The sequence below is a fragment of the Drosophila takahashii genome, chromosome 3R (assembly GCF_030179915.1).
Source record: "Drosophila takahashii strain IR98-3 E-12201 chromosome 3R, DtakHiC1v2, whole genome shotgun sequence".
Lineage (NCBI taxonomy): Eukaryota > Metazoa > Arthropoda > Insecta > Diptera > Drosophilidae > Drosophila > Drosophila takahashii.
This window is the reverse complement of record NC_091681.1, coordinates 21,479,318-21,503,850: the sequence shown is the minus strand read 5'-3', so window position 1 is coordinate 21,503,850 and position 24,533 is coordinate 21,479,318. Positions and strand designations below refer to the sequence as shown.

Sequence of the window (24,533 nt, the reverse complement as noted above, 5' to 3'; positions counted from 1 at the left end):
CACTTCCACACAAGTCCACTGTAGGCCAGAAAACCGTATTGGCATATTCTCACCAGTTGACCGGGCCCAGAGCCCCTGGCCATTCATCTGGTGCAAAAATACCTCGGAGACAACTTGCTGCGGTGGCTTCAACTCAAGTGTCCATCGCTTCGTGTGCAATTATTTATGTATGAGGGGAAGTGGAGCCGAGGTAATAGTTGGCCAAATTAAATACGACTATTTGCAAATCGCTGACAACTTGTGTGGGCGTCGTAATGAATGCACATATTTAATTGCGAATTAAATAACATTAATTACGGGCAGCTAACGAGCAGGCCAGACAGTGTGGCTAACTGGAATAGTCAAGCCAGACACAGTTAAACAGTTTTCATAATTAAAGCAGCGTTTATCGCACGGGGCCGGTGGGACACAGCCACATCGATACGGTCGCACCGCAACCCCACTTTACATGTGTAAGGACCTGAGGACCCACAGCCTCTTTCCTTCAGTGGGCTCCTGCATGTTCGAGTGTTGTCTCGCGGCTGCACCGCCCATTTCTGCAGGTGTCTGCCACAGCCTTCCACCGGGTGGCAGCCACCAGCCACCAGCAACCAGCTTCCAGTTACCGAATACCAGGCTACAGCCACAAGGAGCCGCCCTGGGCCATGAGGTTTATCGATTATAAGACCTAAAGCCTAATGCGCCCAAAGTGCGCAATTAATGTGCCAGTTTGCCAGCCGCACTTGAGCTTAAATTCACCATCATCACGGGGCGAGCGATCTGTTTTCCACACCCACGAGAGGGATTAGGTGAAGGAATTTGCTTATTGCTTTTACCTTGCCGACAGCCACAGAAATATTGGAAAATGCGGGTAATTCTTAAAAATAAATCTATATCTTGAAATACCTTATAAAAAAGTTTAAACATCATAATAACTTTTGTAACCAAGTAGTGACTGATCATTTATTGAAATAATGTGTTTAATAATTTAGCGAAATCCTTAAATCCTTTTTATTTCGACTTCGAATAGCACTTTAGCCTAAGCTTCCTGCTGTCTTATCTTTCCTCTTACTTTCCAAGAGTTATTTGTGGCTTAGATAATCTGCTGTTAAAGCCACAGAAGAGACTTCAATGTGGCTCTCTGGAAATCCGTTTTACGACTGTGCCGCTGACCTCGTGCACTTGCAGCACATTTGTCTGGGCCCTTGTCATGTCGCAACGAAGATGGAAAGCCACCGTCACAGTCACTTCCACGGTTGTCGGCGGAAAGCGCTAAACCAAAACGGGGAAATGTCCGTCAGCGCAAAAACCTCTCGCGGAAAATGCCCGGAAAATTCCTCCGCCTGTGGACCAGAGTCTGTGTATGTGGGTGGACAAGTGTGTCAGGGCTCCGATGAAGTAGTCGCATAAACATTTATGATCTGCTCCGGCTTTCAGGCGGCGACCACTTTCACTTTATTAGCACACATTTGTGCTGGCCATAAACCGGCGGCCAAGGCATGTTAACAAACATAAAGGGCACAGCTCCCGCACTCGCTCACTCTTAATTCGATGCCTTCATTATGCTCAGGCATTCGGCATTCGGTATTCTGGTGGGCGGGACAACAATCATATTGAATTTGTGGTCGTGGGCAGCAATTGGTGGATGAACAGGGAGCTTAAGCTGGAATTCGGGGTCTGAAGATGCCAAGGTCTTCCAAGAAACGTCGAATCCTTAAAATACTTGCTTGTGAATGAAGGAATAAAATAATAGCTGTTGGCTAAAATATTCCTGGAAAGTATTTACTTGAAAATTAAAATGAATTTCCTTGAATAATATTATTATTTTATTAAAGCTGTGTTCAGCTCAGCTTTTTAAAATATTTGTATTATGAAAATAAAATATTATCTAATTCACAAAAAATTATAGATAAGTCATAATAAAAAGAAGACTAAGGAAAATAACATTAAATTGAAATTCTTTTATAGATATATCCTCCGTTTTTATAACTTTCGGTTTTCTAGACCTCCTAGACCGACATCTTTGAAGTGGCCAGGACGAGGTTCATAACATTTCTCCGAACCCCGCTCCTGATCAACTTATCCGCAATGTCCTCATAAAAAACCAGGCACATAGGCCTTTCCCAAGTGGACTGCAGGACAGTTGGAAAGGCGGCCAAATTGAATAAACACATAACGAGCCCGGTGCACAAGAAGCGAAGCGGTAATAAAACTTTTAGCCAAGGAGCAAACAGAGACCAAAGGCAGGGAAGTCGACCCGCTGACCTCAGTTCGTTATTCAGTCGCCCCGTCATCGCATATATGGATGTGGATGAGAATGTGGATACGAATGTGGATGTGGATTGGGATAAGCATGTGGGTTGGCTGCTTCTGCTGCCTCTGCTGCTCCTGTTCCTGAGTGGATGTGTTGGCTGCCTCTTGTCCTATTTTGCTGTGTGAGCAATAAACATTTTTCTTCCTTTTTTTCATTTTTGGCAAACAACAAGGTAAATTGCGCTCGTAAGTATGCTACAGTTTTTCCGCTCCCCACAAAAGTCGTGTGTGCGTGGCTTTTCCATTGTTAGCCGTGCGTTTCCGTTGTTTTTGAAACTGTTTCGGTTCCGCCAAATGAATTTTGGAAGTGCTGACATCGCAGAGCAGCCCAATTGCGGCGGCGACTTTTCAATATAACAGCTCTCTTTTTCCGCAGCTCCATTCCTGATTGCTCCCCCAAGCCAAATTCATTTCTCCCAGCTTGCCATTCTGCTAAATTGCATTGGGATGATTGGAGCTGCTCACCTGATGCCGCAGGTTATGGGTTGGCTTTTATGACCAATCGCCGTTCCCCGCACCCCGTTTGTTCAATCGTTCATTTGTTCGGTTGGCACATAAAAATTACGCTGATTATGCAAGTGGCCCAGAAGTGGAGGAGCCATGACTTTTATGGATTTCCAATGAGCCTCTAATCAGTGCCTTCGCTTTGGGCTTCCACCTCGCTGCCCTCGTCACTGCCAATTGATGTCAACTAGCGAACAAACGGGTCGAACTTTGAGCCCTGATTGCTTTTTCAGCCGTCGCATCGTCTGATGTTTTCTTCTTTGAGATTCGGTTGCCAATTAGTGAGGTAAGCCGGTCTAAACCGACGGCAAAAGGCCACAGGATCCGGATCCGCTTGCCATGGCTGCTGCTTGCCCGTGGCACTTCCGTTTGGCACATATCCAAAATGATTTCCCATGAGCCGCCATTTTAACAGCATCAGCAGCAGAATGGGCCAAAGGGCTGTTCGGAAAAGAGTTGCATTTTCATTTTTCATTCAAATTTCCAAGCGCTTTAATTTGTTGCATTTGTTTTCAGCTTTGTTGGAGTTTTCATTTCATTATTGCAATGCAGGAAAATTCACAGGTTTCCCAGTGCGTCAGGTGGGGGATACCCTGTAAATGCAACAAATGTATTTTATATAACAAAAAGTTTAACTAATATTGGATCAGCTTTACAAAACCTGCTTTATAAATACTGGAACAATAAATTTTATCATCTATGTAATTTTCGTAATATTTTAACCAGTTGTCTTAATCATTTTTAAGAAATACGAGCAAGCATTACGAAAATGGCACACCCATAAAATCTACAAATGCCGGGATAAGCAGAATTTTCAGGGGGCGGAACAGTTCGTTCTGTGTACACAAAATCACTTTTCGACCATGTTTGCTATGTTGCAGGAAGCTTTTGGGACACATTATTACAGAAAAACAGGGCATGGCGGAAAAGTTGGGTAACTATGAAGTAGTACACTCGAAAGTGGAACCTGTTGTTGTTCGGGGGAGCTGTTAATAAATTTGAGCCCCTTGGTGCTCCAGTTCCCATTCAATCTTCAACGAGCAGGGCAACTCATGAGGGGCTGCCTGGCTAGATTTCGAGTCGATGAAGTTTTTGTTACCCAAAGCAAACGAAAAGTTTCCATCTCACAAGCGCTGCCAGCCATCAGAGGTTCGTTCCCACCCCCTACATACATCCCATTGCATTTTGTTGAAATGCTTTTAAAATTATTTGCCTGCCAACAACATTTGGGATGTGGATGTGGGTGAGTGGGTTGTGTGTAGTTTTTCTGTAATTGCATTGCCTTTTTGTGTCAGCCGGCTGGACATCCTGCAGGGCTATTGTGTTTCGTGTTTGGCCGCATGGCCTCCCCGAACCCGAATAAGGACCAAACTAATTCTGCGGCATGTCTGTTTAAGTAATTGCTTAAGCTTTTAATTCACAAAACCAACCGCCACACAGTCTATGTATATATAAACGCACATGCAACAAGATTTTGAGGCCATTTGCGTGCTAAATTTAATATCCATCAAAGTTCATCTCTGACCCGTCGCTCATCGCTCCACTTGGGCTCTGAATTGGTGGGTGGCTAGGTCCTGAGTCCTGCGTCCTGCGGTCTCCTATTTTATGCAGCAGCAGCTTTTGCGGTCCGCTCGACTAACTCGAAAGCCATAATGGTATTTATGCGCAAAAATTAAAATTTTGCCAAGCATAGAAAACGGATTTTCCTAATTGCTCTTACGCTTTTGTTCTCCCTGCTGTTTGTGCGTGTGGTTTCCAGCAAATCCGCTTTCATTTAACTACATCTGCTTTAGATATATACTCGGGCGTCCCTGAACTCAACCGAACAGAACTTGAACAAAACTCCCCAAGCCTATACATATGTAGAGCTGGCCCACATATATCGCACCCCCAGTCGGTAAGCTGCTTAAAATTCAAAGTTTCCAATGATTTGGATCACTCAAGCGAACCGGAGACAGGCACAGGCCATTAGCAAAGGATTTGATTGGACCAGGTTTCGATGTAAGGGGCGCCCAAACACTCTCAAGATCCTGGCTCATAATGGCAACGAATCGGTTGGCAACTCAACTCGACTCAACTGGCATTTGCATCTAATTGTCATGCATTTTGAGGGCACGAAGTACCCAGAGATTGGCACTTGTCCGAGTCTTTCATAAATATTTATTCCCATTTCAGTGCATAATTGCGAAACTCGTTTTCGCATCGCCAGCGAGCAGAGAGTAAAGTAAACTCGCCATTCAATGTTTTCATGCCCTTTGCGGTCCAGATCCGCGGTGTTCAGAGGCTTTCATTCTTGGCTACTGCTGGATAAATGGCCAGTCGAACTGGGCATCTTAAACTGTTTAAATACAGCTGAAAAGATTCATTTAAAACCTTGAATTTAACAGGGTAAAATAAAAATAAATTAAATTTAAGAGATAATAGTTAAAACAAGAGAGAACGCTATAGTCGGGTGCCCCGACTATCAGATACCCGTTACTCAGCTAAAGGGAGTGCGAAAGAGATGGAGAAAAACTTTGATCCGCCGTAACTTTTTAACGAATGGTCCGATTTAAAAAATTTCTTCTACATTTCGATAGGTATTGATAAACACAATAAAACTGCATTTTTACTTTTCCAAAATATTGAAATTTTTAAAATCGTATATATGCGATTGTGGGCGTTAGAGGGGGCGTGGCACCCTTTTGAAACAAACTTGCGCTGCGTAGGAACTCCTAGAATCTGCATGCAAAATGTCAATCTTCTAGCTTTTATAGTTTCCGAGATCTCAGCGTTCATACGGACAGACGGACAGACAGACAGACAGACAGACAGACGGACAGACGGACAGACGGACATGGCTAGATCGACTCGGCTAGTGATCCTGATCAAGAATATATATACTTTATGGGGTCGGAAACGCTTCCTTCTACCTGTTACATACTTTTGCACGAATACAATATACCCTTTTACTCTACGAGTAACGGGTATAAAAACGATTTGAAACCATGATTAATAAAAGTTTTATCTGTAAAAAATTATTGCTAAATTTTACCCCATAACGATAAATATAAAAATATTAAATGGCGTAGTAATTTATTGCCATCTTGGCACGTTCTAATGGAATTTGTCAAAAAACTAAAATTTTACGCCGTGTTTAAGTTGAAAAGTTTCAAAGAAATATGCTTATGGCGAAAGTTTGCTCTTCCAAAATCGCGATTTTGCAGTTTTATCTCTGAGTAAGCCATAAAAAGGCGAAGCCAGGGATGAAAGGATTTTAGTCACGGATTTGCTTCGGCTGCCAGTTTATTTGAATTTGTCAACACGGCGACGCTGAAGAGCGGACAAGGCCATCTATCAAGGCTTGGTGGCTATCTGGATGCGAGTACTTTATTCTTGTTCGAAAGCGGAAAGCTGAAATGCTGGAAAGCAAGTGAAAAGCGACTAACACACGACCCAATGAACGCAATGAAAATGCCGGCGCACACAAATTTTTTAATAATCAAAACGCAGAGCGGCGAAAATCGCTGGCCACGCGTGGAATGTGAAAAGCCAGCGTGGAAATGGGAATGGAAATTCGTGTGCGTGTGTGGGACTGTCGGCCTTCGCCGACTGTCTCGTAGATTTAACGGAATACGCGCCATAAATTATAATATAAAGAATATAAATTCATTGCTTTTGATTATTTCGGGCAGAAACATACAGACGCATTTTGACGACTTCTGTGTGTTTTGTGTTGTGCCGCCTCTTTTTTTATTTTTATTTCTCTGCTTGGCATTTTATTGCCTGGATTATGGGCGGCTCAAAAGTTGGTTTAGTTTTTCGGGACCTACGTCGAATTCCGTCGGTAATGGCCGCAGTCGCAATGGCAGTTCCAATGGCAATCGCAATTTTCGGGACCCAGTCATAAAGTTGTAGTATTGCCAAAAAATACTTTGCATACTTCCAGGCGACCCCAATTCCCCTACGACTCCTCCACTCCTCCACCAACCATGTTCATCTGCCGCATTCCTCGCATTCGTGGAGCTTCGAGCGCCGACTGAATTATTTGATAACCTTATTTGCCCGTTCCGTCCCGACTTGACTTGGCCCATAATTTGATGCCATCAGTTCAAGCAGCCCCAAGAATGCCAAGCAGCTCGAGGATGTTTCATATTTGGTCTGAGTTTAATTTCCCATGTAAGTCGAGGCCAGGCCTTCTGTTCACTGTCTGTTGGCCAAATTCGCAAGGATCTTTGTTGGATAGGTGGGTGGTGTGCGGTGGGTGTTCTCCAGGCGCTTGTCATATGCATTTTCACTTTCCGACTGCTTGGCATTTAGCACAACTAGCAAAACTTTGCAATTCGCATGTGCGAAGCTCGAGGAGTGAATGTGAAATTGGAGCAGTCAGCAGGCAGGAGGAGCTGGGGGCTCCTTGCCTTGAGTGAGCATCGAGAAATCGAATCGCATCGAATCGAATCGAAATTGTTTCAATTTTCGTTAAATGGCGTTGAACTCGAGCGGTCCATGAGTCATTTATAAACCCGGGTTGCCAGGCACGATTTGTGGTTGTTAGATGCTGGAACAGAAACGGAAGCGGAAGTCTCGCCCCCATGAATATGCATGAGCCAGGGGGTTGCGGATCCCCCTCTTGCGAAAATGCCATGGCTGTCTCCTCCAGCTGCAGGTGCCATTAGGCACAGCTGGGAAAATACTTCAGTTTTCCGGGCGCAACGAGAAAGAGCTTTTTCCTGCCAATAAAACACGGCAAGTTTAAGCTGTTTTCGGTTCCCGTCTGCCTCCTCCAAAAGGGTCTATTAATTTGCAGTACAAAGTGGGGTTTTTTTCTGGTTGCAGCGGAAGCGAACATCATCAATTTGCTGATATCTGCAAGTAAACACTCCCGCTTAAGGACTCGGTCTTCCATTTTCGTTGGCCCACCTGATGGACTGACAAATGGTCTGGTCAGATTAATGGCCAGATTTATGGGTCACTGGCTACGGAGGAGTTAGATCTAGAGAGCCTGGAACTTTATTCTAGGTACTTTGGTTCATCAACAAAGCTTAATGAAGTATCTTAGTGGTTAATCTATGTATTTTAAGAATATAGAAGATTAAACTAAGTTTAGATACACAAAATAGAAAATAAATGGGAACTCATAATCAAATGATGTGAAAAGACCCAAGGGCAATAAAGACTGATGGCTTTGGATAGATTCAGGCCAACTGCCTGCAACAATATCCATTTGACTGACAAGCGTGAGGCATCAGTTTCGGCCAAGGATAAGGCGCAGGACTCAAAGCCACTTAGGCGGACTGTCAATGCTAGACAAGCGCTCATTAAGCCCTGACCCCTCGCATTGAAATGATAAGGATTCGGACACATTGAGACGTCATCCTAGAAAAGGACTAGGGACTAAAGACTAGGGAGTATGGGGTGGCAAAAGAGTACAGCCGTGAGTTCGTCAATCAGCGCAATGCTCGCCGAACTTCTGACAGTTTGCTGTCAGAGGCAGCACAAGCTGGAAATGACAAACGGAAGCGAGGCAAGCGGCACTGCTTCCTGGCGGAGGAATGGCTTTGTCAAGATGCTGCCAGCCAACAGCTACCAAGGATGCGAATCCGAGAAGCCGGGGAATTTGTGACGCCCCTTGACTCTAACTGCTACTGTTCTTCCCTGTTCTAATCAATTAGCAATCTTCGGCCAGAGGGGCGAAATGACGGGCAACTCTGCGGAGAACAATGCGACATTGTTGTGTGCCAACACTTCCCCTCGAATGTTGCTCAAAACAATTTAATGCCAGTAAGACAATAATGCTTATTAAGCAATTTTCATTAATCGCTGCGCCACTCGACGTTCGACGCCACAATCTCAAGAGACAAAGCAAATCTTCAATGGTATACACGCAAAATAAAATACTATTTAAATGGAAAAAAACTCATAAAAAATTAACCAACGTAAATAAAAAGTAAAAAAATAATTTCAAACCTCTTTAGACAATTTACAAAATAAGTTTTATAATCTTACAAAAAGTAGAAGTGTAAATTTAATTTGTATCTTAGTGAATAATCATCAAATTAAATATATATTTTAATATATGAATATTATAATCAGTTACCAACATTATTATAAAGTTCTGTGAGTATTTCAAATACGCTTTCATCAATGTTTTCCTTGGTGTAAGCTCTTCCCCAATTTCCATCGTGCTGGCAGAATAGAGCAAGTTAGAGTTGAAGTGGCCTGGTCGTGAAATATCAAGGCAATCGATCTATACATCCCCACGCACCACCCCCGATTTGCCCCTTTTGAATGTATGGTATATTGTATCCAAGCTGCAGCTTAAGTGTGTGCGAAGGGGAAAATTGGGGGGAGGGAAACGTTTGGAAGGAAGGAGGGATTCTATTTGTGTTTGCTTTGGTTTGGGTGTTGACTTTGACATTTGTTTTGTGTGGCTTATCCTTCAGATTCGCACAGGGCCCTCCCCCCGGTCCCAGTCGTAGTCCACATGACCATCCCCTCGTCCATCTTCCTCCCAAAAGCCAGCCCATTCTCTCCTTTCAGGCCACCACAATGGGGCATCAATCGGCGCGCATTTTTTGCCGTCTATTTAGCCAAGTTTCGTTTTTCATTGTGTGGACTTTGTGGATGTAGCTACAATGGCTTTTAAATGGCCGCTCGTGTTTCGCTCAGCGCTTTGCTTTGGACCCTACCCAAAGACCCAGACCCAGATCTCGACTACTCCTATTTCATGGCTGCCTACTTTACGGCCAATAAAATCGCAACGCCTTGGGCGTTATATCTCCTCCGGACTCCCAGCCTCCCCTCTCTAAATCGCTTACAGTTGGCAGCCTGGCATATTTATCTATGGAACTCGAAATTGAAAAGCATTTTCCCTCTGCGTGTGAATGTGTGGCAGATTTGCAGCGGAGAAAGCGAAAATTAAATATGTAAAAGTATAGCCAATGCATACAATATTGAATGGGACATGGAACTGAGGGACTAGGGGCTTTGGCTTTATTCGTGTGATTTATTTGCCGGCTGCGTGACAAAATTGTACTGGGATTCCATTAACGGTTCAAATGTGTCACTGCATTGATGGAATTGGGGATGGGGATGCTGTTGCGCTGATTATAATGTTCATCATGATGTATCCATCAGCGTAAATCGCAACGTTAATCGGCCCACAATTTATATGCATTAAAAGAGAGCCTGCGGACAATCCACTCGGTCAGGCACTTCAATGTTGATTTCCCTCGGCAAAAGTGCGCTCCGTTGTTTTTCTATGGCGACATTTGATGGGTTATTTTGTCAGTCAAGCACCTTGTCAACACAAATGAATTCTCCAAATAAAAATTAACATAAAAGGGGCCAGGCCCAGATAAGTTATAAAAAAATTTTAATGAAATTAAAATTGTTTTCGTTGAGCAAATGAAAAAACTGAAACATCATTGGCGCTTCTCTATATCTATATATGTGTGTCCAGTGAAGTGACGCAGGCAATTAAATAAAATGGATTTCATTTTCAAATATCAATTCTCTCTGCGCTTTCAATGAACGAAAATGCTTTCGCATTGTGCGCGGAATTAATTGAAGCATTTTTAGAGCCATATTGTGAAACAAAAACTATGGTGTTTGAATTTAGAAACTTTGATCGTATCAGAGACCAAATTCTAATAAATGCAATGCTTTAACAAAAACTAGGTAGCTATGGTTCGTAATATGCAGATTCCTGTTGGTGATTTTTTTTACATTTATCATATTTCTTTTTTATAAGGTAAAACGGGTCCCTATTTTTGGCCAACCTACTTAATTAAAAGAACGAAACTAAAAGCATTCTTGCATTGCATTATAAATAAATGCTTAGATATTTAAATTTATGACAAGTTTTACAAGTGCCAACCATTCTGAAATTCTTGCACTTTTAGAAATGCACTTTAAAAATAATTATATAAGTTATGTTCAAGTTAAATGCTTGAATATAAATTGAAATATTACCACTCATTTAATTGGCAGCAAATATACTTTGCAAAAATGTTATAAGGAATTTTATAACATCCTTCAAAAAAATACGTATGATAATAAGGTATTTAATGAAAATATTTTCATAATTGGCCAGTCACATATTCTTTCTATTTCAAGATAACAAAACTGAATGCGGTCCAAAAACTCATTAAAGTCGGCCAAATTAAATCAGAGTCATTTTTAATTTGTGAGGAATAAGAAAATATGGAGTCTCCACTTTTCTTCAGAACAGAACAGAAAAGAAAACCATTCGGTGCAGCTCAGGTGTGTGGTGATGATTGCGGCAGGTGGGCAGGTAAGGCAGGTGTAAATGTGGGGGAGTGGCAAATTGCCAAGAGCAAATAATAGGCGACACACTCGCCAAGAGGAAGGCGGAGAAAAAGGAATTTCGTGAGTGCGTGTAAAACGAAAAGTTTTGTTTATTAAATAAAAATAAATGCAAGTTAATTAATTAAAACTTTAAACAAGATAGAGCATGCGCGAAACTTTCTTCTTCAAATGGGGGCTCAGCTCAAAATGCTGTAAAGTGTGTTAAGCTAAATTAGCGGGGCCCAGAAGCTGGAATCTGGAGAAGGATCTTGGAGAAAAAAGTTTATTGATATTTCCCCCACTTACAAATTATGTTGCACACTCTGTTTGTCACGAAATTTGGCAACAATTTGGCCACACAACCCAGAAACTCAAAACACTCGAGGCCGTCCAATGCCAAGAGCAAGAATAGCGTCGTCTAGAACAGCCGCAACTATATGTAGAATGTATATAGTTGAAGAGTACGCAGAGCTAAATTAAATTTAAAAAATGATTTTCATGACATTAACATTGGCATTTGGCTGCCGCTTATGTTCCCGCCGATGTGTCGGGCGTTAACTGCACGATGGAAACATGGCAACATTTTTGTGATAGCTATAGATGCAGAGATACAGATACAGATAGAGGTACAGATACAGATACGCAGTTTCGGATACAAGACAGCTGCGTCCGGCGCATTTGGGGGCTCCATAGCTCGTGCTTCCGTTGCCGGGACACTGTCATCGCTTGTCACTCATCCGCCAACCTTCTGCGTTGCCCAAAAGAGATTCCGTGTTTGCTGACAAATTCGCTGGGGGAATATAAGTATATTTTCGAATCGCAGCCGCCCTTTCACTCCCCCATTCCCGCTGGGTACTTGGAGAACCCATTAATTAAATCAACTTTTAATCTATTTATACATAAAACTGAAGGAAATTCATTCTGCCACAAAATTAATTATACGCCCACGCGCCTTCAAACCAGAGTGCTGCCGCCAGCCAGTGCAAAATTATAAATTAAAAAATTATAAATATAAAAAAAAATTAAAATATCTAAAGCAGCAACCAACGCCTCTGCGGCAGCACTTTGATGAGCTGGGCATTCATAAAAAGAAACTGTTGTATTTTATTTATAAAATAAATATGGCGAGAGCAAAATGTTTTCCAATGCTTGCTTTTGTTGCTCGCCAATATTTATGTATGCTTAAATATTATTTTACCTATAATGTATTCACTTTTCCCCCCTCTCCTTCGATCTCTTGCAGTTGTTCAACTTGGAAAAGCGCCAGGGCGTGGCAGGAAAAATCAACAACCCTTCGCGCCATGTGGCTTCACTCACTGCGGCACAACTTTAGCGTGTGGACACTTTCATTTTCCTAATTAACAGTCTTGCAATCCGAGAAACTCAAACCGAAACAGTAAATCCAAACCCAAAGCCAAACGTAAAATCAACATCAAACTCAACTAAAAATGGTCGTGGGAAATGTGCAATAAATAAAAAACATAAAACACACCAACGCGAGTGACCAACGTATAATTTAGAGCTCGTGGCCACCAAAATTCGAGTGGCCAATTTGTTGTACGCCATTTAGCAACAACAACAGCTGCGGGCAGCAACATCAAACAGTCGGCCAAGATGCGAGCGTTGAAAGCGTGTGCGAACATGAAAATAAAACATCATCATCAGGAAATAAATTCGGGAAAAAATAAATATAAATACACATCGAAATGAATAAATATATAGACTAGCATATAGCCAAAGCCATATTCTATATTCTAAATGAATGCGCTATATCCCATCGAGGGGAGTGGCATAGGACATTTTACCAATCTCCCAACATTTAGTCGGGGGGTACAGGGCCGAAGAAACAGGCCAGAGCGGAATATACTCATCGAGATATAGACGTAGATATGGCGGCTGTATGCTAAAAGGCATTTGAAGAGAGTGACATTCTTTCGCCCAGCTGTTGTCATATAAATCATTGCTTTCGTACAGGGTGTGGCATTGAGTTCGGAGCAGTTAAGATTCGGTTTTAAGATAGTAGGCTCTATGATGATGACATCATTTGGAGGGTGCTTGTTTTGCAAATATTGTAATCCATCGGTGAAATTAGGTTTAAAGTTATTCTGTTATATCTAAATGTTTCGGGCACCCATAAGTTTAAATTATATTTTTTAGCAAATTAATAGCATTAAGGAGACCTTTAAGATATTTTTTTTCGATTTGTTTATCATCAATTAATAATAGAGCTATTAAAACATAAATGGCGGATATCAGTTAAACGTTTCAGTATAAAGCAAAAAAAACAAAATCCAGCATTAAAATGCTGGATGCACCGCGTTCTGTAATTTTTATTAAAAATACAAAGAAAAACACACCCTGTTTTATTCGCATAAAAGTCCGCGAAACACGCACAACATCAACAACTCAACTTCTGCGTCAGTAAATAAACAAATATTGACTCAAATCGATACAAATGCCAGCGGCAACAACTAGATAATGTACAAAAGTGATTATAATCGGGGCAACAAAAAGAAAATCGAGCCCATGTTTTTCCATGCTCTTAATAATGTTTTTTTTTTCTTTTTTTTTCCGATCCACCATTTATGGCACAGTTCCAGGAGGCAAAACATCGAATAACAATATCTGAATTAGTGGAAGCAGAGCTAAAAAACCAACCACTTGGCCGAAACAAACTAAAAATAATTTGAAGCCCAAGAAATGTTAAAAATAAAACCAAAAGAAATCAACGAATTTTTTTCGGCGGCAACACAAGGCGGCGGCAGCCGTGGCGGCAAAAAAATATGAACAGAATTAAAAGGCAGCCGCTTGGAGCTAGAAAAAAACCCAATCAGCGAGGAGGAGCAGCAGCAGAAGCAGCAAAAGCGAATTTTTTACACAAAAAAATAGAAGCCGCACCGCAGCAGTAAATAGCCAGAAATTGTCGCTGTCGTCGACGTCGTCGTCGTCGTCGTCCAGCCGAGGTAGCCATAGCCTCCATCAGCAGAGCAGCGGAAAAGCTGCGGAAAATCAACGGAAAAGCGAGGCCATCAAGAGCGTGTGGGCGGCGTTGGCTGGCAAGGACAGCCGTTGGTCGTTGACGTTGGCAGCGCCTGAAAACTGAAAACTGAGGAGGGAGAAGAGGCCGAGGCTGAAACTGAGGCAGCGGTAGCGGCGACGTTGTCGTGGCCACACGGTCGTCCACGGGCCACTTTCGCGAATCAATTTCCGTTGCGGTGGCCGTTTCAGTTTTGGTTTCAACGTCGCCGGCGCTACGCGTGTCGTGAATTCCCAATGGCGGTCCTCCTCCCACTGGGTGTTTCAATTTAGAAGTGCGAACAAATAATACCCCCCAAAACAGTGTTAAACCAAAATAGAGAGAGATAGAGATCTATCAAGCTATCAAGCCAAAGAAATAATATTTAGAAAAATTAAACCAGACACCGAGACTCAATGTTGTTGTGCCCCGAATCCGAACTTGGCCCGGAGCCACCGCGGCAAAGGCATCGCACCAGTGCCGCCAGGATACGCAAGAGACCGAGATGCTGTTGCGGGAAGGGTAGTCAGGAGGAGCAGCAGCCGGGAGTTAGCCCTACAACCAGCCCAAGCTATAGCCAAAGTTATGGCCAAAGTCTGACGACCCTGGCGCGGGTCACTGCGGCCGCTTTGGCCACGGCGGCCATGCTGCACACAACGAATGCCCTGGCCACCAGCTCCTCCTCCTCCTCCACCTCCTCCACTGCACTGCCACCATTGCAGGGCACTGCCACGCCCGCTTCACACGAACTGAATGCCACACAGCTGGGGGGCGGGGGCACGGCGGCGGGCTGGAACCTCAGCGAAAGCGGTGCCGGATTAAATGGACATCAGCATGCCGCTGACGAGGATTGGCTGGACAACATCTTCTGGCTGTTCAAGGCCTTCGTCATGCTGCTCATCATCATTGCGGCCATTTGCGGCAATCTGCTTGTTATTATTTCTGTGATGCGTGTTAGAAAATTAAGGTGCGTATACGTGATATTTAAGCTGCTACACCCACACCTACACCTACACCTGAGCCCCGATAATTAGCTGTGAAAAAGCAATTAGAAGTGCTCGCGCTCCGTGTAATTCTTTCGTAATTTGCATAAAACCGTTGAAGGGCCAGCGGCATTGTCCTCCGGCTGGCTTGATTGCCAATTTGCAGAGCTACCTCTACGAAAAAATTACAAAGCGCTTCGCTTTCTACGCTCGCGAATTTCGTCAACTTTGCATAAAATTCATGCACGTCCGCTCCTCTCCGGTTTTTATCCCTTAAAACGTGCTGCAGGACCTCTTTTTGCGTGCTCGCTTTGCTCTGTCATTGCTCGTCCTTGCCGCGACTCCTTGTCCCTTATTTACGTCCCTCATAATTGAGCATCTCAGTTGTGTTTTATCCTTCGTTTCGGCATGAGACTGCAGTATTTACTTCCACCATTTAGCGAGGGAGGCGGAGGCAGCCTCAACAAAAGAACGAACAGAGATGCATTATTTTAATGACAAATTAACTTTCATGACTTTGTTCATGAATCCAATTTGCATATTAAGAGATTCTTAATTGGTCGCTCGGGTAATGATTTAATTTGGCAAAACACATTCACCATCAAACCTAAGGTTTGACTTTAACAGCAACTGAATTTAAATGGAAATTTAACTAGCCATAAACTTGTTTGTTCTGACAATCCAAACAGGGCTTTGGTTTCAGTTCTGGAATTTATTGCTTTGTTTGAGGACACCAATATCTGGTTATAATGGCTAATAAGCAAATCATAACCATTTTTCCTTGAAAAACACACACATTTGGGGCGACCTCGTTAACGAATGATGGGTGGTGGGATTTTAAGGGCGGTGTCCTTCCACGAAAATCACATTATCATAAAAAAAAAACTTTTCTAGTGATAAATGATGAGACGTCAGCTGGCCTGGGTTCGTTAATATTTTTAGTTATGCCTTAATAACTGGCAGGCAAATCAATTTAGCGCTTCATAAAGCCGACGCAATCAAAAGTTGTTTTCTGGCTGACAAACGCTCGGTTATTTTTTCTCCATTTTTTTTGCCGCTAAGCTTTCTACGCAGAATTTTTTACCCATCAGAGGGAAAACTTTAAATGCTCTTAGCCAAAGTTGGCGAAGGGCAATGAAGCCAAGAGGCGAAACAAACAAACTTGGCTAGATGGCACAGAAAAACGAGGCAGAAAAAAATTATAATGAAAAAAAAGGGGGAGAGGCATAATTAAGGTTGAACCTCGCTTAATTTCTCTTTTTGCCCTCGCTGCTAATGAGAAGCATTTTATTTTTTAAGTGACTTGCGTGTTGCTGTATTCAGGTGCTGCCAGCCAGGCCAAACTAATGACGATGCCGATGGATGATCATCAAGATAATTTCGTTGCACTGATAATAAACTTAATAAAAATACGAGGTCCTCAAGGCCAAAGGATTAACTAAAATTTTTAAAAACTTTTAATGGAAGTTAGCAAAGAAAGTTGTCTTGATACAGTACTTGAGTGGTTCGTCCTTTTGATTTTTAGAAAATCCAAATAATTGCTTTATTTTCAAGAAACAAAAGTTTAAAATGTCTTTCAAAGCTTAAAACTAAAACTAAAAGCTTACCACTAGATTTTTATTAAAGCCAGATCCGTTTTTTTTTTTTGGTTTGTAATAAATTTTAAAGATTATTTGCTGGGATATGACTATCCCATAAGGTAATTAATACACACAAAAACCTAAATGTGAAGTCTTTTTCTGCTTGGTCAGCCTGCAGCTCAAATTCTATTGTTCTGAGCGGCAAATATTACGCATACGTAGCGTGAAACGAGGCAATGGAAATAAAAATGTGGAAAAGTTTACAAGCACAGAAAAAAGCACACACCCAGCTAGAAAAGAAATGACAATTAAACACTGCGAGCGTGTAGCTCAAAGAGAAATGGAACAAAAACAAAATGCATGCTCAACACGAGAATGGGAGGAGGAAAAGGGGTGGTGGTGGTGGGAGAGTGGGTGGGGAAATGTGGAAAAGAGCCGCGGGAAGAACAAGTACAAAAACAACACACACACAGCGCGGCTACAACTTTGGCAATTAAGGCAGCTTATGGTTTTTATGACAGCATAAATTTAAAATGTTCTATGCCAAACAATAAAATGGCGCTTTCTTCCCTCCGCCCAAATTATTTGGCAGAGATGAGCCGCAGCGAAGAGTGCTCTAGATAGCGAGTGTATAAGCGGATATATCTAGAGAATCTAGCGAAATATATGTGTGCTTTAATTTGCCATTACAGAGAGTGGGAAAAGCAGGGGAAAATGGCGGAAAAGGGGGAGCAACTGGGGGGCTCATTAACGCAGCGCCTTCTCTTGAAGGATGCTCGGCAACTGTTTCCTCCGCTCTCTCTCTCTGCAGCCCCTACTAAAAGGGGCTGCTTTTTGCTATTTTTCTTAAATTTAAATGGCAGGCAAATTATCTGCAGTTCAAATCGCAGGGTGAGAGAGGAGCGGAAGGAGCCGCTGACTAATGGCGGAACATTCTCAGAATGGCGTCGATTTGTTGCAATTAACGTCTGAGACGTTGAAAGTTATTTAAGTAGTAGCCGGGAGCAAAACAGATTACCAACTTGAAACTAAGTACAATAGCCTCGGCAGATGAGATTAATGTAACTTAAAGGCAACAAAAGAGGGAATGGATAAGGGAATTGCTAGTCTATAAAGCCTGGGAATTAAAACACACGTTCATAATTCACATGGCAAGCTTTTAAGGAATATTTATGTGTTTATTTAATATTTAGTTTACTCATTGAAAAAGACTTTAAGACAAGTTCATCCCTGGTTTTGCAAATAAAGTTATACTATTTCTTAAAGTATTTACAGCAGCATAACAAGAAAAAACTTGAATGTTGTTATTAATATTAAATTAAATTTAGCCTGCCCGTATATGAAAATAATCGAGCAAAAGTTTTCAAGTGCTGTAAATGCTCACTTTTGATTCCAAACTTTTCCCATTTGGTTTAGTTAGAATGGCCAATGGAAAGGCGGCCGGCTGAAGTTCAATGAGGTAGCTGCACTCATCCGATTAGAAAGTCCTTGGCCAGCAACTAGTGCAAAACTCTAATTGGCAAAAGCATTTGCCGGCACTCGGTTGGAATTCAATTTAAATAACAAAATAGGTATAAACTGGGAAGGGTTTGCCCAGAGGATTGCGGTTGAAGTCGGGGTTTTGCACCCCAACCCCGCCATCCCGAGTTTGTCGATGCTTACCCGTATATATCTGATTTTCGTTTGGGTATCGGCTAACCCCCGTGGGGGAAATCGTTCCCGATTCTTGACTGGCTTTTCAATTATACCCCCGCCGGCGAATGCCGTATGCCGAATGCAATGGGGTCCAGGCTGTCAGCGCATACAAAGGAACAAGTCCCCATCTACCATCACGCACTCACTCATCCGAAGGGTCCTGATTAGCCCCCGCGGGGGGTACGAAGGACCCCTCTTTCATATATGCTTCATGTATTGTTGGTTATTGTCCTCTGATTGCTAACATCTCGTTTTCTCCCTCCTTCTCTTTGCAGAGTTATAACGAATTACTTTGTAGTTTCCTTAGCCATGGCTGATATAATGGTCGCTATTATGGCCATGACATTTAACTTTAGTGTGCAAGTAACTGGGAGGTAAGTACAACAACAAACAGCAAAAAGAATACAACAAAAAAATTGAAAAAGAGAAAATAAAAAAAAACACATACCCACCCACAAAGCCTAAGCAGAGCAACAAAAGCGGGCAAAACTGTTGCAAAAATTACAGCTGCAACCAAAGGCAGGGACCAAACAAAATGCCAGTCCATCCAAGGTGGTTGGGTGGTTTGGTGTGGGCGGAGGGCGGATGGGCGGAGGCGGGGGCGTGGGCGTGGCAGTTGCAGAACAAACAACCAAAAACAAAAATCCCTGAAAAATGAAAGCAACGTTTATTTATGCTCCTGTGAATGTCCCTGTCTGTGTGCGTATACATATACAAGGCCCCCGTACTTTTTCGCATGTATTTGGTTGGTTGTGCGAGCGAAATGCAAATGCAGAAAGTCATCTTTTTGTGCTCATGTGCGTGCATTTGTGTTCAAGAATTAAAATGTGAAAAATAGAACAAACACAGAAAGGCATTCGTTCAAGAATACGATTTCGGCATACCCATTTTACTTTTCGGAATTTTAGTTGACAAACTTTTTAGAGAAAACTTACAGGAATTTAAACTTAGGCAAAATTAAAGTTTCAAATTTTTGAGTTCAACTTTAACTTTGATACTTGAAAGTAGTATTTAAATACTCACTAATTCTTGGAAAATTAGCTAAAATCCTTACAGTCTAAATAGATTTTTTTGGATTTGTAAAATGTATCCTTATCAAAATTAATGACATAAATTAAAAAACAAATTTTTAAAAATTTTTTACAAAACTTTTTTAAAAAATTAACGAAAATGTTGTAAGATTGTTGTAGCCTAAAATACCCGCAAGTAAGTCAAACAAGTGAGAAGTACCAGCTGAGAGGGAAACGGCAACTTTGAAAAGCTATTCCAAAGGACAAAAACCGTCATAGTGTGACATGGTCACATCCTTCACGCCGAAAGTCCGACGGTCCGACTCCTTCTCTATGTGTTTCTATATGGGTAATGCGATATGCGGCTGTGTACATATGTATGTGCCATGCCAAGTGCAGCCGACTGAGCCCAGTTAATTATGCATGGAGGCTGGTTTAAAGGCCGCGCTTTAAGCTCGACTTCAGCGCCAAGGGACCAATGCAAATGTTTGCAATGTCACTGCCGGCGACAACGAGATGCTGATTCTGATGGTGATGGGTGGCGGGATGGGGTATGTAGATCTGCCGACCATTCAAGTCACATTATGTGCACTTACTGCCAGGCCAAAAAACTTCAGCGGCGCGAGTTGCATATAAATTGGCATCGAGCAACGTGCTTTTCCTCCATCCTCCACTGGCCGTTCATTAGCCATTTCACCTTCACAGTTGCACAATTGCTTGTTGCATAATTGCAGCAGCAAGTGCTGTCGCCATTTCATGGCTTAAGCGTCAAAACCAATGGCGCCATTCCCCATCCTGGCTTTCCCCCAAAAGAATTGAGTGCAAAACCCCAAAAACGCCAACGACCAGCCTCGTTGGATAGTCGAAAAGTTTTTGAAACTGATGCCAAACGGGGCGCCCGATAATAAATTCCACTGCCTCCTGGCCAAAAAGGGCTGGGGAGCCGCCTCCGCCAAAACGGCCGAAAACGGAGTGGCAACCAAGGGCGACAGGCAAAACAGCGACGCAAGTTTTAATGAGTTTTTCATGCAGCCCACAGTCGCCTCTGCGCCTCTTTTGGTGGCCCTTCCATCCGAGCCACGAACCACGAGCCTTATGGCCTATTTTCTGGTCTCACAGTGCATTTAAGCTTTTAATTTGGCCCTCCGCACAGAGGCAGTTCAGGGGCAATGTCACCTGGCAACCGAAACTAAGATGAAATCGATAAACACATAAATCAGGCGGGCTGATAACGAAGTGGGGAAAACAGAAAGAGTGCGGGGTGCATTTTACTGCTTGTCTAGGCCGCTCGAGTTTTTTACTGGCCTACATTCAGGAATCGGCAGTTAAATGCCGTTTAAATTTAGAGCCCACTTTATTACATTTATGTTTTTTTACTTTTTTATGGCCCAAACTGCTTTTGTTGTTTAGTTTGAAATGGTAATAAATATTAAAGCAAGCTTTACTTCGTTGCATTATTATAGTTTTAAAGAGCCGTAAAGTTGGTATCTTTTTATTAGGTTCACCTTTTTTATTTTAAATTTATAATTTATAAATTTATTTAAAATGATTTTACCGTGAAAAACTAAGATTACAGAAAGCAACAAAATTTGAACCCGCTTTATAGCGATGACTTCATGAAAGTACAACCCTCCCAAGGCAGTTTAAAAGTCAGGCAAAAACCAGAAATGAATCATCACAAAAACTGCAGATCATGCATTCGATAATCAGATTCAATGACTTCAAAAGTTAGGGCCTAAAGTTTATTGCCTCGTTATTGAGTAATCATCGCGGTACTGATGCCTCCATTTATTGGACTCTTTCAGCTGGAAGTTCAGCCCCTTCCTGTGCGATTTGTGGAACAGCCTCGATGTCTACTTCTCAACAGCGAGTATTTTGCATTTATGCTGCATATCCGTGGATAGGTAAGCTCCCTCGCTGAAACAGAAATGAGAGCATATGGAGCACCAATAACCTGGCATTTTTGCGTCCTCCACACAGATACTATGCGATTGTTAAGCCGCTCAAGTATCCGATTAGCATGACGAAACGCGTGGTCGGCATTATGCTGCTGAACACATGGATATCGCCGGCGCTGCTCTCGTTCTTGCCCATCTTCATCGGCTGGTACACCACGCCACAGCACATGCAGTTCGTCGTGGACCATCCGGATCAGTGCTCCTTCGTGGTGAACAAGTACTACGCCGTCATCTCGAGCTCCATTTCTTTCTGGATCCCCTGCACCATCATGATATTCACCTACCTGGCCATCTTCCGCGAGGCCAATCGCCAGGAGAAGCAGCTAATGATGCGCCACGGCAACGCGATGCTGATGCACCGCCCATCCATGCAGCCCTCAGGTGAGTTCTTCGGGATCAGGATATATAGAGAAATTTTTAAGATCTAGTTTGTCAAGGTAGAAATTGAAATGCAGCCTCTAAAGTTGAAGTAGAATACCATCAATTCAAAAATCATTATTATATTTAAAGTTTAAGGTACTCAAGAATTTTAAAGCTGTATATACTTATTAGGAAACTTTGTATCAGATCAAAGTAAATAATTTTTTAAAATATTGAATATTCATTAAAACTTGGAGTAGTGTACATTTTGATGTGCTTATTAGTGTACAGTGTTTACGAATGTGTGTATAGAGAAAATCCTTCTAAAGTAAATAGTTTATAACACGTATATAAAATATGTAAATACTCCTATAGGGATGTCAATTGATCAGAAATGGCATTTGGTTGAAAAGTCCTTGTCTTAACCTTTTACAAGTAGTTTTCCCTCCAATGGTGACTGTTTTGATTGACAAGTTGAAAGCAAAGTGATGCAGGGCGGGTGCACCGAGTTCTGTGGCCCATCTCATGTCGGGACATTTATCAAATCTCCACTTGATCTCCACCGGCAGGCGAGGCGCTGAGCGGATCCGGGTCGTCGAAAACATTGACGCTGCACGAGGTCGAGCAGGAGCACACCCCCACTAAGGACAAGCACTTAATCAAAATGAAGCGGGAGCACAAGGCCGCACGCACGCTGGGCATCATCATGGGCACCTTCATCCTCTGCTGGCTGCCATTCTTTCTGTGGTGAGTATGGGTACCGTCGAACGTTGAACGCTGAACGCTGAACGGCAATCCCGCTGACATGGGATTTGGGGCATAATTTATCTAATGTCACGCATGCATAATTAAATATTACTCATACGGCCCGTGCATCATTGTTTCGGCGGTTGTTGTTTTTCGCACCGCCCCAAATATAATCTCATTTATGCAAAGCCCCTGGCCCACTCATGCATCTGGAATTTATGGGTACATATCTCATCTTGATTCCATACACAGACAGAAAGAGATCTTAAATGCAGGTCGAATAAAACTTAATCTTAAACCGCTTTGAATTGATTTATATTCAAACGAGATTTCTAATTATCTTAAAGCTTTAAAGAGATTTATTGTTTGTGCAATACATAAATAAAGAAAACTAAATTTTAGTTGTATAATAAATTATTTTAAAGTTTTGTATCATTATACACTTTAAGATCATTTACCGTCACAACGAATATGATTTCATAAAATATTATTAAATTGCCTTTTTCACTTCTTCAGGTACACCCTCTCCATGACCTGCGAGGTGTGCCAAGTGCCGGACATAGTCGTCTCGATCCTGTTCTGGATCGGGTACTTCAACTCGACGCTCAACCCGCTGATCTACGCGTACTTCAACCGGGACTTCCGGGAGGCTTTCCGCAACACGCTGCTCTGCCTGTTCTGCAACTGGTGGAAGGACCGCCACCTGCCGCTGGACATGGACATCCGGCGCTCCAGCCTGCGCTACGACCAGCGGGCGAAGAGCGTCTACTCGGAGAGCTACCTCAACTCGACGACGCCCTCGCACCGCCGCCAGTCGCAGATGGTGGACAACTTATAATACAGGGACGAGGCGCTGCTGACCCCCATCGCCCAGCAGCAGCAGCGGCTGGCGGCGGGCGGATCCCGCCTGGGCGGACAATTGGCAGCTGCCGCCAACGCCAGGGATGCGAGTCAAGGTCAAAGCAAGGCCAAGTCCAACGCTGACTGCTTGGCGGGCGAGGGCGACGATGTGCAGGAGATCCAGATCGAGATACCCATGGAGTACATCAACAAATGGAACAAGAACAACAATGCTGCCGCCTCGACGGCCTCGAGTCATGTGTAATGTGGAAGGGATGCGAATGCGATTGCGAATGCAAATCAATCGATGGCAGCCGGGGGAGGAATCAATTTAATGCAATTAAAATGTTCCATTAATTTGTAAAATTAATATGCCGGCTCATGCATTTACTCGTAATGTTGACATTAATCAATCAAGCGTTGGAGCGTGCCATTTCATTTGGCGTCGATTGTATTTTTTTCCTCTTTTCATTTATCGTTTTTACACACATATTATTTTTGAATTTCCGCTCGACGGGTTCCTTGAAGCACAGATCGGGGCTATATACACGTACTATGTAGGATAACTTATTTATTTATGATTTCGTGTCGTTTAAATCTTGTTGTAAATACTGAGTATTTTTGTACGACTAAATTAAGCACAGGTTGTAAATCATTTCTATTGTATGTACGCCAATCGAAAATCTGTTAACCGTAAAGCATTTCGCTCACGAAAAGAAATAACCAAAAATAAATTAAAATGGCAATCACTGCAACTCACGGAGCTATGCGTGTACATAGGGATTCGCTAAACAAAGAGCTAAAGCTAAAACTGTGCCAATTAAGAGACCGCAAATTATAGACAACTGTAGAGGGGAGAGGAGTCCTGAGGATATTTTCCCAGCGCTAAAAACCCAACCACACCCCAACGCTATTTAAATCAGAGAAATTTAGAAATTGAAAACGAAACCCCACAAAGTCACGGATGCTAAAGCAAAGCTAAAACCCAATTGTTATTTGAACGACAATCGCATGAATTGAAAATGCTCAAAACCTAAAGTAAACCTTAAAACGTATATCAAGTAAACATAGCGCAAATATATAGTCAAATCAATATACGATCCAGGCGTTCGGTCGAAACCAAAGCTAAAGCCCACGTAAATTAACCAAACATATAGTGCATCGATATCGGACTAACCAAATTACGTGTGTGTATGTGTCTGTTTGTGTAGTGCGGGAACCGATTTCGATTCCCTTAAACCGTTTCCGTTTCCAAAGTG

General features: G+C 42.6%; 1 protein-coding gene across 1 annotated transcript in view; it reads left to right on the top strand.

The window, feature by feature from the left end:
- Octbeta2R (Octopamine beta2 receptor) overlaps nucleotides 1–24,031 on the top strand; it is a 43,563-nt gene extending 19,532 nt beyond the window's left edge. The window contains exons 2-7 of the mRNA XM_017144901.3: nucleotides 13,680–15,068; nucleotides 18,635–18,733; nucleotides 21,175–21,273; nucleotides 21,350–21,708; nucleotides 22,257–22,434; nucleotides 22,951–24,031. Coding sequence (XP_017000390.2) covers nucleotides 14,518–15,068; nucleotides 18,635–18,733; nucleotides 21,175–21,273; nucleotides 21,350–21,708; nucleotides 22,257–22,434; nucleotides 22,951–23,272 — 1,608 coding nt within the window. The 5' untranslated portion in view covers nucleotides 13,680–14,517 and the 3' untranslated portion in view covers nucleotides 23,273–24,031. The remainder of the gene's footprint in view (nucleotides 1–13,679; nucleotides 15,069–18,634; nucleotides 18,734–21,174; nucleotides 21,274–21,349; nucleotides 21,709–22,256; nucleotides 22,435–22,950) is intronic.
- Nucleotides 24,032–24,533: the final 502 nt, after the last annotated feature.